The sequence below is a fragment of the Camellia sinensis genome, chromosome 13, assembly GCF_055761805.1.
Source record: "Camellia sinensis isolate YWXY chromosome 13, ASM5576180v1, whole genome shotgun sequence".
Lineage (NCBI taxonomy): Eukaryota > Viridiplantae > Streptophyta > Magnoliopsida > Ericales > Theaceae > Camellia > Camellia sinensis.
Window position 1 is genome coordinate 43298761 of NC_138973.1, and position 15668 is coordinate 43314428.

Consider the following 15668-nt stretch of genomic DNA (forward strand, 5'->3'; position numbering starts at 1 on the left):
TAGGATTGGAGGAGATGGGGGATGAACTCCGTAGACACAGCTCATATGCTTGTCTAGAGAAGTGAAGATACAGCTCATAGGCTTATCTTTGAGAAGTGTAGATACAGCTCATATGCTTGTCTAGTGAAGTGTAGATACAGCTCATATGCTTGTCTAGTGAAGTGTGGATACAGCTTATATGCTTATCTGTTGATGCGTAAGATGTTTATCTGTTGATGTGTTGATATAGCTAATATGCTTATCTATTAAATAAGGATGGAAAATGGAAAGTGACATAGACTCGTATGTTATGAAATTGTGACGTGATATATGCGGATGTATCGGTGTTGGCCACCTATCAATTGCTAATCTTTTAGTCATTGCTCATAGTTGGTTTAGTATATCTCTGCTGGGCTGTGGCTCACCCTATATGGGAACATCATTTTCAGGTACAGGTAGCATGCCACCTCCAATGACGTAGCTTGGGAGGCTAGAGGCGGGCAGACTTTTGTTGTCTTTTCCCTTTTGATGTATTACGTGTATATGCAAGCCAAGGGCTTAATGTGTAAATGAGTTAGTACTCTTTTGTTGTAACCAAGTGTTAGCTTGGAAAGCTGTAAGCCTTTAGGGCATTTGCTTTTGTTGTTAACATGTAATACTTTTTGTAATGAAACTCTGTTGAATAGAAGAATGTGGAACTTTTATATATATCAATGTATATCTATATTGATGGGTTTAATGTTATTATTTTGAGGGCGTTACAAAGGAAATTGAAGGTGTGAGTTTAATAATTTAATATAAATTCCCAACTGAGATTAAACTATAAATTCAATTTTGGTTCAACTCGTTATAGGTGACTGCTGTAAAAACTGAACTGGTGAACTCTGCCTAACTCTCCTTCTTCTCGTAACCGGTGGGAGTCAAGTAAACACAGGCTGTCCCCTAACAAGATATTCGGCTTTGCAAAGCCTTTTGACTTGGGTCCAGAGCACTTGAGGGATATCCGAACTTTCTGAAGCTATGGTGTTAAACTACCAAGCAAAAAGAAAAAAAAACAAAAGAGTAGTGATTAGAAACCGCACATCACATCAACTAAGATATAACACAGACATGATAAAAGCTGTATGACTGTACTCCACACTGTAATCTGTTCCAAAACATATACCAACTGTACCACTAATACATACATTCTTGCACAGTTTCACTCTAAAGCACCTACTAGTTAAAAGAGAGCCAAAACACCCCTATGAGGAGGTGGGGTTACCCTGTCCTAGTTTCGTTAGGCTAGGGTTCACTATTTAAACAAAGCAGTTTTACACAATCCTATATTCGGGTGAGCATCTTGTCCTACTTTGAAACAGTCACTATAGTTTCACTATATGCAACTAGGTCTAATGGTCAAAAAGGTACCTCAGCAAGACTACCTAATATACCTCTCACACCTAACACCGAGAAGTGAAAGGAGGATCAAACGGTACAGCGGTAGTCCAGATCCAAAGGTTGCATTCCCATCGTGGCAGAGCCCGCGACCGGTCAACCTTTTGGCAAGCATTTCAGGCAAGCCTCCGGCAAACCGTCCAGGAATAATAGATGCAAACATAGTGATTTAAGTGCACCAATGCAAATGCAATGCAAAGAACATATATAGGTAGATAAAATTTCACATCATGAGTTTTAAGTCAAGCTCGACTTTTCGCGCCCATTTTCGGAAGTCGAAATAAGCCCTACAGTATTGGACTCCCGCAGTTCTGAATCTGATTCCACAAGTGCAATGTGACATAGATGAACACCAAAGAGTCCAAATCTGACGAATCTTTTGCAAAATCGATTTTGAATCAAATTGCCAAAAATAGACTGTTTTGCTAGATACAAAGTCGCCACCTAAATGTTTTATTTTGGAAAAATTTAGGAAACCCATCACTCGTGCCAAAGGCCACGTGTTCGTCATCACCAAGATTGTCTTGGCTAGAGAACTTAGGTATGAGAGGGGAAGGTCATGAATTGAGCACCCTCGCTTGCCTAATCAAAGATCGGCCTCTACTAATCATGATATGAATCTTATTTTACATTATATGTTCTTGTTCTGGTTATTAATCTAGCATTACTATGTGATGAGAACGTACAAGTATAGACCAACTTACAAAAATTGGAACACTTGAGTCATGTTTGTTTTCTGAAAAGAGTTTGTGAATTTGCCACTTGAAAAGTGGGCTTGTGCATGGCTCAAATTATTCCAATTCAAGCAATGAGCCTTCATCCATAGGCATACAAGCAGGTATATCAATTAAGCACTTAGCCTCATGGTCAGTATGCTAGATACGGCAACAATCACACTCATGCAATATGCCAAAAGCAAGTAAAGGCTCACTTAGTACTCCAAGCCAAAAAGACATAAAAGAGTTAGAAAAAAATGCATGATTCCTAACTATGCAATATGACTAATGCAACGCATGCGATATGCAATCTAAAATAGGCTCGGCTACTTAATCATGGCATATGAATCACTTGATAGCATGTGGTAATATTAAACTAACAATGCAGTTGGAATGATGAACTGAGCCTCGGTGCATGCAATACAAGTGGATGTAAACATGAAGAATGCAAATTTAAACGTGATGTCCCTACACTAACCATCGTAAACAATTAAATAAAAGGGAGAAAGACGTGGGGTTGGAAGACATATACATTATTACATCATTATGCTCTCACGAAGGAGAGTCTGAATGAATAAACTAACTAGCTAACTAATTAATCTAAGCTAATTGATTAACTATTACAAACCAAATGAAATAAATTAACTCACAACTAATTAACTACTTTAGCTAATTAAATAATTACAACACAAGTACAATTAAAAGAAATCAGTAAACTAAACAACTAACTACTCCAATGTTCATGCGCATGCTCGATTTCCACTCAAAAAGCCATTGTTTTCTCTAGAGAGCCTCTGTTGCACAATAGAACACATACACTATTACCCACTTCCAGAATGGCTCTACTCTGCCAAAGGAACACACTGCTGACTCTTGCATTAGTGGCCGTCCGGCCACTGGTAAGGGATGTTGGCCACTAGTGGTAGCCTGTTGGCCATCAAAGGTGGTTTGATGGCCACTGCTGCCTAGTTCACTTTGTTGCAATAGAGGACAAATAGAGTATGCACAGGGTATTCTCCAGGGCTGTCTGCACAATTCACCCCTCCTTTTCATGAACGAATCAAAGGAGAAGTAAACTTAAGCCACAAACTCAAGCAATTTCATTGCATGATGGCTTGTGAATCAAAGTGTGCAAGTTCAATAAATGCAAGAAAATATGACTCTAACCTCTTCCCTTTCATGAATTGATCAAGGGAAGTGGTGACCTTGGAAACTTGAATCATTTCATCCCAAATGAGTATGAACTGCCTCAAGTTTTCATGTGTTCAATTAACGTCCGATTAAGCACAACCAAATTATTATCTTGCACCATTTTAGCCTCAATTTTAGTTACTCAATTTTAAATTACCATCCGTTCTTTAATTCATTAAGTCCAATGGTGAGTTTAAGTCCTCTAAATGGAAAGAAGCATCAAACAAGGAGTTGTTGTTGGCATGAGAGAGATGTAATGCCCTAGTAATGAACCTCCGAAGAGATGAAACCATTTAGCATGGAAGGTCTCTTTCTTATGCTAAAAACAACATATATGGGGACATCACTTCATCACTTTCAATTAGATTACAACAATATACAATATAACAATAAATCAAAGCAAAAGAGCAAAATAAGTAAGAAATGCAAGAAAATGAAAGGTTTGTAAAATTCACCTTCCAAGGAAAGAATGAACTCCTTAGTTCACAAACTCCCCTTTGATCACCTTCAAGTGTAGGAAGTGTGTTCTCAAATCCTTAATTCGAAATTATGGAGTTTGTGGTTTGTTTTGGCCCAAGTTGAAATGTTTTCTTTCTTTTCTCTCTAACTCTTTCTAGCTCTCTTCAATTCTCTTCAGATTAGCCCCTCATTTGCTGTAACACTTGGGTGTTTTAATCCATTGGAAGGTGTGTTTAATATCTTTATTTTCATTTTGGGAGTCTTTGGAGTTGTTGTATATTGGTTTTAAAGGAGTACAATCCGATTTAAACTCATTGGGTTTGTTCGTTCGCGTTTATTCTTGTCAAAAAGTTCCTTGGAAACTTAGAAATTCTGTTTTGGGGTCGACACTAGCCTTCCTAAGGGTCGACCCTTACATGCTGTAATGTTTTTGGAGGTGTTACTGGAATTTAGGGTCAACACCAACCTTGGTGGTGTCGACACCTTTCTTTTGTTGTTGGTCTTAAGGGTCGTCTCCAGTCTGGGAAGGGTCGACCCTTATATATTGCAGAATCTATGTGTTGGTTGCTAGAAATTAGTGTCGACCCTTCCTATCTAAGGGTTGACCCCCTTGCTTGCTGCTAGATTGTCTTTTCTACCTAAAAGGTTGACCCGTTGCCCAAAGGGTCGACCCCTGCGTGTTTTTTTTCAGAATTTTGGGGTTCGAATGGGCCCTACTTTTGGGGGTTTTGGACTTATCTTTTTTCATTGACCTTAGGGCTATTCTCTACTACTATAAATAGACCCAAACCACACCTCTCTCATAATTTTCTTCTCTTTTTCCTCTCAAAACCGAGAGTCTCTCTCTCAAAAACTCACTTTTCCCACTTCAATCCTTAGATCTACTCTCTTAGAGGTGTTTTCTCACCTTGATCCTTTGAGATAACTTATAGATCTTGTTGAGGAATTTCTATTGGTCCAAGAAGTTCGTGGCTTCGTCAACCTCGAGTTTTTCGGGTTTTCTTCCTCACGACTTGAGGTAGGGATACTTTTACCTTAGTATTTGATTGTTTTGAAGGGATTTCATGGTATAGCTGTGATTTATGAGTTAATTGGAGAGTATTGTTGGGTAAATCTTATGTTTTACATAAATAAACCGTGTTACTTGACTCTTGCTTGAGATTCCTTTACTCCCTCTCTTCAAAACATGTATATAAATATTGTTACAAACCATATCTATAATAGAGGAAAAACCCCCAAATTTGGTAAAACCCTAGATTCTCCATTTGAGTTGAAGACACCACATTGAAAGGGAAATTTCCTTGATTAATGAAATATAGTGAATAATAAATAGATGAAGGATGTGGATGTTGATATAGTAAAACAATTGTGGCTTGGATGTTATTTGTTTTCCTTAAATCTTGTGTTGTGTTTAACTCTTGGCTAATGTTTGATGGTTGTTGATGGAATAAAATGTGAATGAATTGTTAATTGTCCATGAGTCCGGGTAAGAGTCGGTTTTCCAAATGTGGTGTTATGTTGGTACCCGCGTGGGGAGTTTAAAAAGGTACCCAAATGCCTGTCTAGGCTTATCCCTGGATGAATGTGGGGAAAAAAAATTTTGGTGTCTACACAGTCCTGTCGTATGATAGCCGGCAAAAGTGGAAAAACGGATGGTTTTCTTTGGGGTGCCCACTCCCTACCGTATGATAGGCGGCAAATGTGGGAGTGGTTTTAAAACAAAAGTAAAGGGTGTCTTAAATTGGACTCTTACAGGTGGACTCATGGCTTGCGTTATATGGTTGTGCATGTTTGATTGTTGTGCTTGATGACATGAATAGTCATTGTTATTGTTTAGTCGTTATGGATCAATATATTTATTAAGGATTACATGTAAAGATAAATTTCCTTATAATGTTTTGTTGTAAAAATACCATAATCTTATTCAAGGGGTTAAATACATGGTTAAATGTGTTCCTATTGGGCATATAGCTCAACCATATCTTATTTTTCAGGAATTGATGAAGTACCACCTCCCTGAAGGATTGGTCAAGCAATAGCTCTTTTTGGAAAAGTTGATCCATATGTATTTTGTTACTTTGAATGGGAATTTTTGTAACAAGATTATTAATCTATTTTGTTGTAATTGTACGCCCTAGAGGCTTATATTTTGTAAAGCCACCTAGTTCATTGAACTGGAATACGAATTCTAAACATTATGAGAGTGTATATGGTGAATTGTGATCTCTTATCTCTTAGTTCAATGAGAAGGTTGACTTTTTGGGTATATTATTGTATTTGTTTTGGTATATTCTTGTGGGAGAATTTTAGGATGTTACAAATGGCATCAGAACCATAAGATAGAATACCTTAGGCTTGTGGGAAGTGACGCGTGTCATAATAGGGTCCCTAAACTAGGACAGAATGCTTGGGATGCCTTGTGTGCTATGTGTTTTCATGTGACTATGTAGGTATGGGGTTAGAATCCTATGATATGGCTTTTGTTCGTTACATTCATCAAAATCCTTTTGGAAAGGCACTGGATCACTATTCTTTCCACTTGGAGGTCCTTGATTGCCGTGAAACTAGCTAATATCTAGGGATGAGGTGAGTGTGCTTTTATATGATTGTATGTATGATTGTTTAGATTATTCTATATAGAAGTTTGTGTGTTTACTTGGTGTATGAGTGTGAGGATTAAGAATGGAGCACTTAGGTGCGGCAAGTTGGTCTTGAATTTAATATTGTCTCCACTTCTTATAGATGTTTGGACGTGCTAGAGCTTGTGGTAGACCCCGTCGGGGAGGCAGGAATATTCCAACCCAACCCAAAATTCCTCTGCAAGAAGAAAGGGTGGGTCAAAATAATATACCCGTTCCACTAACCTAAGAAGCTATGGGGACCTTGGCTAGGGAATTGACAAGGGTTCTACGGGAGTCCATGGAGATATTGAGAGCCGAGCAAGCGGCTAGAGCCATTGACAAAGAAACAAGAGCTTCCTTTTTGAAAAAGGAGTTCTTTCATTCCAATCCCGCCTTGTGTAGCGGCGAGCCTGATCCCATAAAAGTTGATGAGTGGTTGGAGCAATTGGTCAAGTCCTTTGAGATCTTAGACATTCGTGAAAATGAATTGCGGGTGGCATCAGCGGCCTACCAGTTGAAGGAAGAGGCCAAGCAATGGTGGAAATCCATAAAGAATAGGGTTGAACATACTTGGGAAGCATTTGAGCAAGCTTCCCTCCCATGGCTAGGGAGTGGTTAAGAAGCAGTTTGAGGAGTTATTACAATTAGATACACTAGTGGCGGAGTGTGAAGCCAAATTTACTAGCCTCTCACGTTTTGCACCTGAATTAGTGGTAATGGAAGAATGAAGGTGCCTTGAATTTGAGAAAAGGTTGAGACCGAAGATCCTAATGAAGGCGGTTGACAATATGATATGTGATTATAACCAATTAGTTGAAGCAGCAACTCATGTGGAGATTATTGTAGAGGCCGAAGAGGCAAAGCAGAGATCGAAGAGAGTAGGACATTCTAATGCTAGGGGTGACATGGGTTCTTCATAGAGGTTGAGGGGTTCATCATCATCCTTTCAATTGCCTCCACCACAAGCCAAATCCTCTAGTTCCATGATGAGTGGAAGTTCGGGAAGCATGACCCGAGTTGCTGGTGCCCGTTATAGATGTGGCCAAATGGGTCACAAGGATGCTGAGTGCGGACAGAAAAGTGGAGCACAGTCCCAACCTATGCATCCACAAGGTCAATCTTAGAATATGGGCCAGCCCCAATCTTGTTATCAATGTGGTTAGCCGAGATATTTGAAGAAGTTCTGCCTGCAGAAAGTAGGGACTCCGAGTGTGGTAGGGTCTAGATAGTTAGGAGGTTTACAAATGGGTTAGGGATAGAGACAATCTTATCAGCCGGCCTAGTCAGGACAAGCATCCAGGATAGTTCAAGGAGCCACGTCTGCTCAATTCGCACAACAAGCTTATGTTCAGAGAGGTGATGTAGGGGAGCAAGGCCACGGGGAAGAGTGTACGCTATCACCGCGTTTGAGCAAACGTCGGGGACATCAATTGTGAGAGGTACATTCCTCATTTTCAATACTTAGGCTAATGTGTTGATTGACACTGGAGCATCGCATTCATTTTTTGCCACATCTTTTGTATCATTGTTGGGGTTAGAGAGTAGGCAACTGGAATCTTCACTTACAGTGGAGTCACCAGTTGGGGGTAAGGTCATTCTGACCTAGGGATGTTAGGGGTGTGTGTAGACGTCCCCGAACACCCCGGGAGGATGAGTCCCGTTCTGTTCATTTGGGGTTACTACAGTTCGGACTTGACTTGTGTCACGGTTCTTAATCTGAACCAAAGAGTCCAAATCTGGCAAATCGTTTTGAGAAACTGATTTTTTGAAAAAGTAGTGCCAAACATGGACTGCTTTGCCAGATACAGAGTCGCCACCTAAATATTTTTTATGGGAGAATTTAGGAAACCCTGACTCGGTGCCGAAGGCCACATGTCCGTCATCACCGGAGTTGTCTCGGCTCGGGAGCTTGGGTACGATCGGGGAAGGTCAGCTATGAGCACCCCCTTTCGCCCGGTCCGAAGATCGGCCTCTACTAACCGTGATATCCGTATTTGAAAACTTTATGTGTTCTTATTCCATTTATTAGCCTAGAATTTACTATGTTATGCGCGCAGCAAACAAGTATAGACTAGATTGCCTAATTTGGAAACAAGCATTGCATATCCGTTTGTTTTGGAAAATGCTTTGGATTTGCTACTCGCAAGTAGGCTAAAACACGAATTTCAATGAGTTTTTCCAACTCAAACAATCCAACCTTCACCCACAGGCATCCAAACAGTTTCTAACACATAAGCATCTAGCCACATGTTAAGCATGCTGACATGGCAACATTCACACTCATGCGATATGCTAAAGCAGAAATACTTACATCGTACTCTGTGCCAAAACAAAGAACTCGTTAGCAAACATGCATGATCCAAGTCCATGTTAAGTGCCTAATGCATCGCATACAAAGTGTTGCTAGAATAGGCTCGGCTATCCTAAACATGGCATGTGAGAAATGCACAACTATCACATATTCAGTTTAGAATTTGAAGTACAAATGCGGTTAGCATGATGTACCGAGCCTAATGTATGTAATACAAATGCATGAATGCACGCATGCATAGCATAAGGTATGCTAAATTAAACGTGCCCTAATCTACCATCGTAAGCAGGTAAATAAAAAGGAAGAAAGACGTGAGGTTGGAAGACATACACACACTCACGCACACTTATTACAGATTTGCCCTCGCTCGGAGGGACCAAAATATTACAGATTAATTAACTACGCAAGCTAATTAATAATTACAAATTAATTAATTAACAAATTTACTAAACTAAAGAAAAACAGTAAACCGCCTCGGGAAACGTGCCGCCATGCATAGGCTGCCTCTGTTTTCCTTCCTCTGCTCTTCTGGAGGCTGTCAAAACCTCAGGACTGCATCCCTGGACACTGGGGAGTGCCACCGGCTGAGTGGAATTACCACCGGCACTGATGTGTGGCCATCGGCACAAAATGGAGCTGTCGGCAGAGGAAAGATTGCCGGCCGGCACCTTACACTGCCGGTCGGCAAAGAAAGCCTGCAGAACCTGCAACTCACAGCAACAGAGGGCAAAACAAAGCATGGCAGCACAATTCAAGGCATGTATGCACCAACCATGTCCCTTATCATGATAATGACTCAAAGGGGCATGTGCCTCGATTCTCGGACCACCAATCACGCATTTCCATGCATGATGGCCCAAAGACCAAGTATGCAACTTTGATTTCAAATGAAATGCAAACCAAATCAAATCAAAGTCCTAATCCCTATCACCAAATCAAGGGGCAAGGAATGCATGCAACATGCAATGCAACCTAAGCATACAAACTAAGGATGCAGCATGGCATGGTGACAAGCTTATGCAAGCATACAAGCATACATATGGCAATGCAAACTAATGGAAAGATGGACTTATGCATGAATTAGGCAGCTCTAATAAGGCCCAAAACAGTAGCCATAATGACCAAAACAAGAAGCCAAAACACATGCACACATACACATGATGGAAGGCCTACACTTAGGCACAAATTAAACAACCCTCAAGCACACTTGAAAGGGACAAACATGAGCAAGTATCATGCAACATAAGTATTGAAATCATGTCATAAAATGATGCCAAATTATGTTAAACAAGACAAGCAAATGCATGCAAACATGGTCCAAGTGCTCAAAGCAAACCAATAGGGCATTGAACTACCCTTAGTAAGACCAAACATGGCATGAGCTTAACAACCAAAAACAGAGTTTTGGGGCATCAATACAAGGCCTAAGGACCACTTAGATGGCATCTAAATGACCCAAAAACAAAGGCATGCATAAACACCAAAACATGGAGCATTGCTACACAAGCTTCCAAAGCATTAAAGAGGCATGCAAGGCAATCAAACAAGCATGAAAATGGGACTGAAATAGCATGTAGGGTGGCCCCAAATCACCAAAACAATGCAAAGGTGCCATGCTATACATGCACATACTCAAGGCTAACAAGCCCAAATACAAAGGAGCTATATCAAGCATGCCAAAATCGACCCAAACACTTATGGACAGACCTAAAACATGGCAAAATAAGCACATAATCTTCACAGGACTAAGCCTAAAACATGCTCCCACAAAGGCTAACAACCTAAGGCACATTAAGGCATAAACATGGCATTACAAGGCAACTATGCTAAGCATGCATGGAATACCAAAACCAACTTAAAATCATGTTATATTATGGATATATAAGCATGAAAAACAACCCAAACATGCTCAACACACACTCAAGCATAATGCTCTCTCAAGAGGCCAAAATATGCCCTTTTCAAGGACAACAAGGAGAGGGGGTGGCCCTCTCCTTCTTGGGACTTCAGGGCATCATCTTCACCACTGAAATCCCTCAAGATTTCAGTGGTGAAGAGACCCCAACACCAAAATCCCGGAGCTAACACAAAATGGCTCAAAATGAGGCCTTTCAAGGCCTAAGGGTGGTCAACTACCCTCAAACAACAAAACACTCTTAATAAACAACAAAGAGGGTCTAAAAACAGAACTTTTTTATGTTATATAATAAGCACAAAAATATCTCTAAGATAGGTATAAAATCAATGCAAAAATGGGAGAAAATGGGACTAGATTCTCACCCTTGAAGCCTTCTTCACAAATGATGCTCCAATGGCCTCCTTTAGCTTGGATCCTACACCAAAACTTCAAAACCAGTCCTTTAGAACCTCAAGAGCCAAAGGAAGGTGAAACACTAGGTGTTTGTGTGCAATAGTAAGAACTAAACACTATTTTACACACACAATAAGGAAAAGAGAGAGAGATAGGATGTGTATCTAATCCTAACCCTAAAACCAGAGCTTGGTCTATATTTTTCTCTCCCTCCAATGTCCAAAATCTCCCACCCTTGCCACAAGAGAGAGAGCTCCTCTATATGTCTTGTAAAGCTTACAAGACAAGCTTTACAAGAGGGAGATCCCTCCATACACGTGTATGGAGGGATGAAAAAGCAAGACAGCTGTCTAAAAATATCTGCAAAAGCAGATGAACAGCAATCGGCCGGCCAAAAATTCCATCTTGGCCAAAAAGAGTGCCGACCGGCACAAAATAGTGCTGACCGGCAACAAAAAGTGCCGGTGGCAGCAAAACACCAGCCGGTGGCCTCTAGCCACTGCCGGTGGTGGGTAGGGATGGTCTACAAGCCCTACCCTGCCTCTCAAAGGCAAGATGCAAGTGTTTGGTGCAAAACCAGACACTAAACGGTCAAGTTCGGAGATCCTGAGACAAGGCGTGCGAGCCGAGGCCTCCGGGAACTCCAAACGAACACAAACATGGATAATCACCGAGTGTTCAAACGGTGACGTCCAAGTCTTGAGGACGGTCAAAAATGGGATGTCTACAGTGTGTAATTGAGGTGGCGGATCGACAACTTCCGTTTAATTTTGCCCTGTTGGAAATGTCGGGTTTTGACGTAATTCTCGGTGTGGATTGGTTGTTTACTTACCGGGCGACCATAGATTGTTATCGAGCGTGACTTATAGTGTGCACTGCAAGCGGTGATCGTTTCACATTTCTAGGAGACAAATACGATAGATCCTTACCCTCCTCATACTATCTACGTGGTCGGGGCCAATTTAATTCCCTTTTAACCGCCTTTTTGGATGATGGAAGTGGTGTAGTCCGAGGCGAATTTCCAAAGGTAGTATGTGATTACCTTAATGTCTTTCTTGACAATCTTACAGAATTACCACCTCATAGGAAAGTGGAGTTCACCATAGACTTACTTCCGTGTACGGCACCTATCTCCTTGTCGCCATATAGATTTACCCCAACTGAATTGGTGGTTCTGAAGGAACAATTGCAGGAGTTACTTACTAAGGGCTTTATACGCCCTACCACCTCACCTTGGGGAGCCTTGATGTTGTTTGTAAAGAAGAAGGACGGATCCTTAAGATTGTGCATAGACTATCGTAAATTAAATCAAGCCACAGTCAAGAATAGATACCCCTTGCCTAGGATAGATGATCTCTTCGATCAACTTAAAGGCTCTCGTTGTTTCTCCAAGATAGATTTAAGGTCAAGTTATCACCAAGTTCGAGTTAGAGAGGAGGACATCTCCAAAACTGCTTTTCGTACCCGATATGGTCATTATGAGTTCTTGGTTATGCCCTTTAGGTTGACTAATGCTCGAGCTACATTCATGGATTTAATGAATAGGGTCTTTCTGGAGTTTCTTGATAAATTTGTGGTCGTCTTTGTAAATGATATTCTTATCTATTCACCTTCCGAGGAGGAGCATGAAGGGCATCTTCGTACTATCTTACAACTTCTTAGGGAGCACCCTTTGTATGCAAAATATGAGAAATGTGAATTTTGGCTTTCCGAAGTGAAGTTCTTGGGTCATGTAGTTTTAGGAGACGAAGTTATGGTGGATTCTTCAAAAATAAAAGTTGTGCAGAATTGGGAGCAGCCTAAGAACGCCCTAGAAGTTCGTAGTTTTCTGGGCTTAGCCGGTTACTACCGCCAATTTGTAAACAATTTCTCTTCCATAGCATCACCATTAACTAGATTGACCTATAAGGGAGTAAGGTTTGTTTGGAGTGAAACTTGTGAGAATGCTTTCCGAGAACTAAAGCTTAGATTGACCACCACTCCAATTCTCATCATTCCGGAACGAGGTTTAAGTTATACAGTATATTGTGATGCTTCTAGAGAGGGGTTAGGATGTGTTCTAATGCAGAAGGGTAAAGTGGTAGCATATGGCCTGCATCAACTGAAGACATATGAAAGGAACTACCCGACTCATGACTTAGAACTAGCCACTATTGTTTTTGCCTTGAAGTTGTGGAGACACTATCTATATGGTGAAAGGCTTGAAGTCTTCTCCGACCATAAAAGCCTCAAATACCTATTCTCCTAGAAAGAATTGAATCTATGCCAACAAAGATGGATGGAGTTTCTAGAGGACTATGATTTTGAAATACACTACCACCCCGGTAAAGCCAATATAGTAGCGGATGCTTTGAGTAGAAAATCAGTAAGTACGATGGCTAGTCTAGTGATGAGGGGATGGAAGATGATGGAGGATGCCAATGAATTTGCTTTACAGCTCAGTGAATCTTCAGAAAAGGCTACCCTCTTCACCACCATCGCCCAACCTAACCTTGTTGCAAGAGTAGTTGAAGCACAACTGGGTGATCCAGAAGTGGATGTAATTAAAGGGAGAATTCTTCAAGGGAAGGAAGAGAGAGGTTTAACTATTTATGAATATTCTAGTGTTCGTTACCTCGACCGATTGTTTGTACCTGAATCTATGAGAAATAAAGTTTTGAGGAACTTCCATCATTCCCATATATCTGTGCATCCAGGAGGCACTAAAATGTACCATAACCTAAGCCGTCAATTTTGGTGGAAGGGTATGAAAAAGGATGTAGCCTCATTTGTGTCTAAGTGTTTGACATGTCAAGAAGTTAAGGCCGAACACCAAAGGCCGGCGGGATTGCTACAACCTCTTCCGGTTGCTGAATGGAAGTAGGAACACGTCAACATGGACTTTGTTTCTGGCCTTCCTAGAACTCAAAGAAGCAATGATGCAATATGGGTGATTGTGGATAGACTTACTAAGTCCGCTCACTTCCTTGCTATGAGCATGGGAGATTCCATAGAGTTTATAGCTGAAATTTATATCCGTGAGATTGTTCGCCTGAATGGCATACCAGTAAGTATAGTGTTTGATAGAGACCCTCGCTTTACAGCCAGGCTATGGCAAAGCCTTCAAAGTGCCTTGGGTACTCAACTGAATTTTCATACTGCTTACCACCCCAGACCGACGGGCAATCCGAACGTACTATTCAGATTTTGGAAGACATATTGAGGGCATGTGTACTAGAATTTAAAGGGTCTTGGGAGAAACACCTACCCTTAGTTGAATTTGCTTATAACAATAGCTACCAAGCAAGCATTGAGATAGCACCTTTCGAGGCATTGTAGGGGCATCCGCGTAGATCACCGGTATGTTGGACTGAAGTGGGAGATTCACCCTTGCTAGGCTCAGATGTAGTTCGTGAAACTACCGAGAAAATAGCCCTCATTTGGAAAAGGTTAGTTACCGCTCAAAGCCGGCAAAAGAGCTACACAGATAGAATAAGACGACCCTTATCCTTTGAAGTTAGTGACCATGTCTTTGTGAAGATATCTCCTAGAAAAGGGTTAATGAGATTTGGCCGGAGTGGAAAGCTATCACCTAGATTCATCGGCCCCTTTGATATCATTGAGCGGATTGGAGAAGTTGCATATCGCCTTGCATTGCCACCACAACTCTTCGGGGTCCACAATGTGTTTCACATATTTATGCTTCGCAAGTACGAACCCGATCCCTCTCATGTGTTAGATTGGAAAGAGATTAAGATAAACGAAGATGTGTCTTATGAAGAAAAACCACTCCAAATCTTAGATACTAGAGAGCAAGTTTTGAGGGGTAAAACAATTCCCTTAGTTAAAGTGTTATGGCACCATCACGGTGTGGAGGAAGCTACATGGAAACGTGAGGCGGAGATTTGCGAGAAATACCCTAACTTATTTTCTAAATTGTGATGTATTTTTTTTTGTTGTTCCTTTTTTTTGTACTTAATGAATTGGGCATGAGCCAAAACCTTCTATTATTTCCTTGTCTTGGAGTCAAATTGATACATATACTTTTCTTAGTTATGAGTTTGTTGAGGATTGAATAAATATGATGTTGTTGCCAAACCTTGTAATCATGGTGAGGATCGATATTATTTCGAGGGCGAAATTTCCTAAGGTGGGGAAGTTGTAACACTTGGGTGTTTTAATCCATTGGAAGGTGTGTTTAATAGCTTTATTTTCGTTTTGAGAATCTTTAGAGTTGTTTTATATTGGTTTTGAAGGAGTACAATCCGATTTAAACTCGTTGGGTTTGTTCGTTCGCGTTTATTCTTGTCAAAAAGTTCCTTGGAAACTTAGAAATTCTATTTTGGGGTTGACACTAGCCTTCCTAAGGGTCGACCCTTGCATGCTATAATGTTTCTAGAGGTGTTACTGGAATTTAGGGTCGACACCAGCTTTGGTGGTGTCGACACCTTTCTTTTGTTGTTGGTCTCAAGGGTTGACCCTTGTATATTGCAGAATCTGTGTTGGTTGCTGGAAATTAGTGTCGACCCTTCCTGTCTAAGGGTTGACCCCCTTGCTTGCTGCTAGATTGTCTTTTCTACCTAAAGGGTAGACCCCTTGCCCAAAGGGTTAACCCCTGCTTATTTTTTTTCAAAATTTTGGGGTTCGAATGGGCCGTACGTTTG

The 15668-nt window shown here is 40.9% G+C and overlaps 1 protein-coding gene across 1 annotated transcript; it reads left to right on the plus strand.

The window, feature by feature from the left end:
* Nucleotides 1-13900: 13900 nt before the first annotated feature.
* LOC145805338 (uncharacterized) lies at nt 13901-14946 on the plus strand. Its single transcript, XM_082900454.1, has 2 exons — nt 13901-14071; nt 14545-14946. The coding sequence occupies exons 1-2, from the start codon at nt 13901-13903 to the stop codon at nt 14944-14946; spliced, it is 573 nt and encodes a 190-aa protein (XP_082756580.1).
* The last annotated feature ends 722 nt before the right edge of the window (nt 14947-15668 follow it).

Excerpts from the sequence above, each read along its gene's own strand:
- LOC145805338 (XM_082900454.1), top strand. The coding sequence starts at position 13,901 with ATGGACTTTGTTTCTGGCCTTCCTAGAACTCAAAGAAGCAATGATGCA. Across the intron at positions 14,072-14,544 it reads TTCGCCTGAATGGCATACCA|ATATCTCCTAGAAAAGGGTT; the intron begins GTAAGTATAGTG and ends GTCTTTGTGAAG.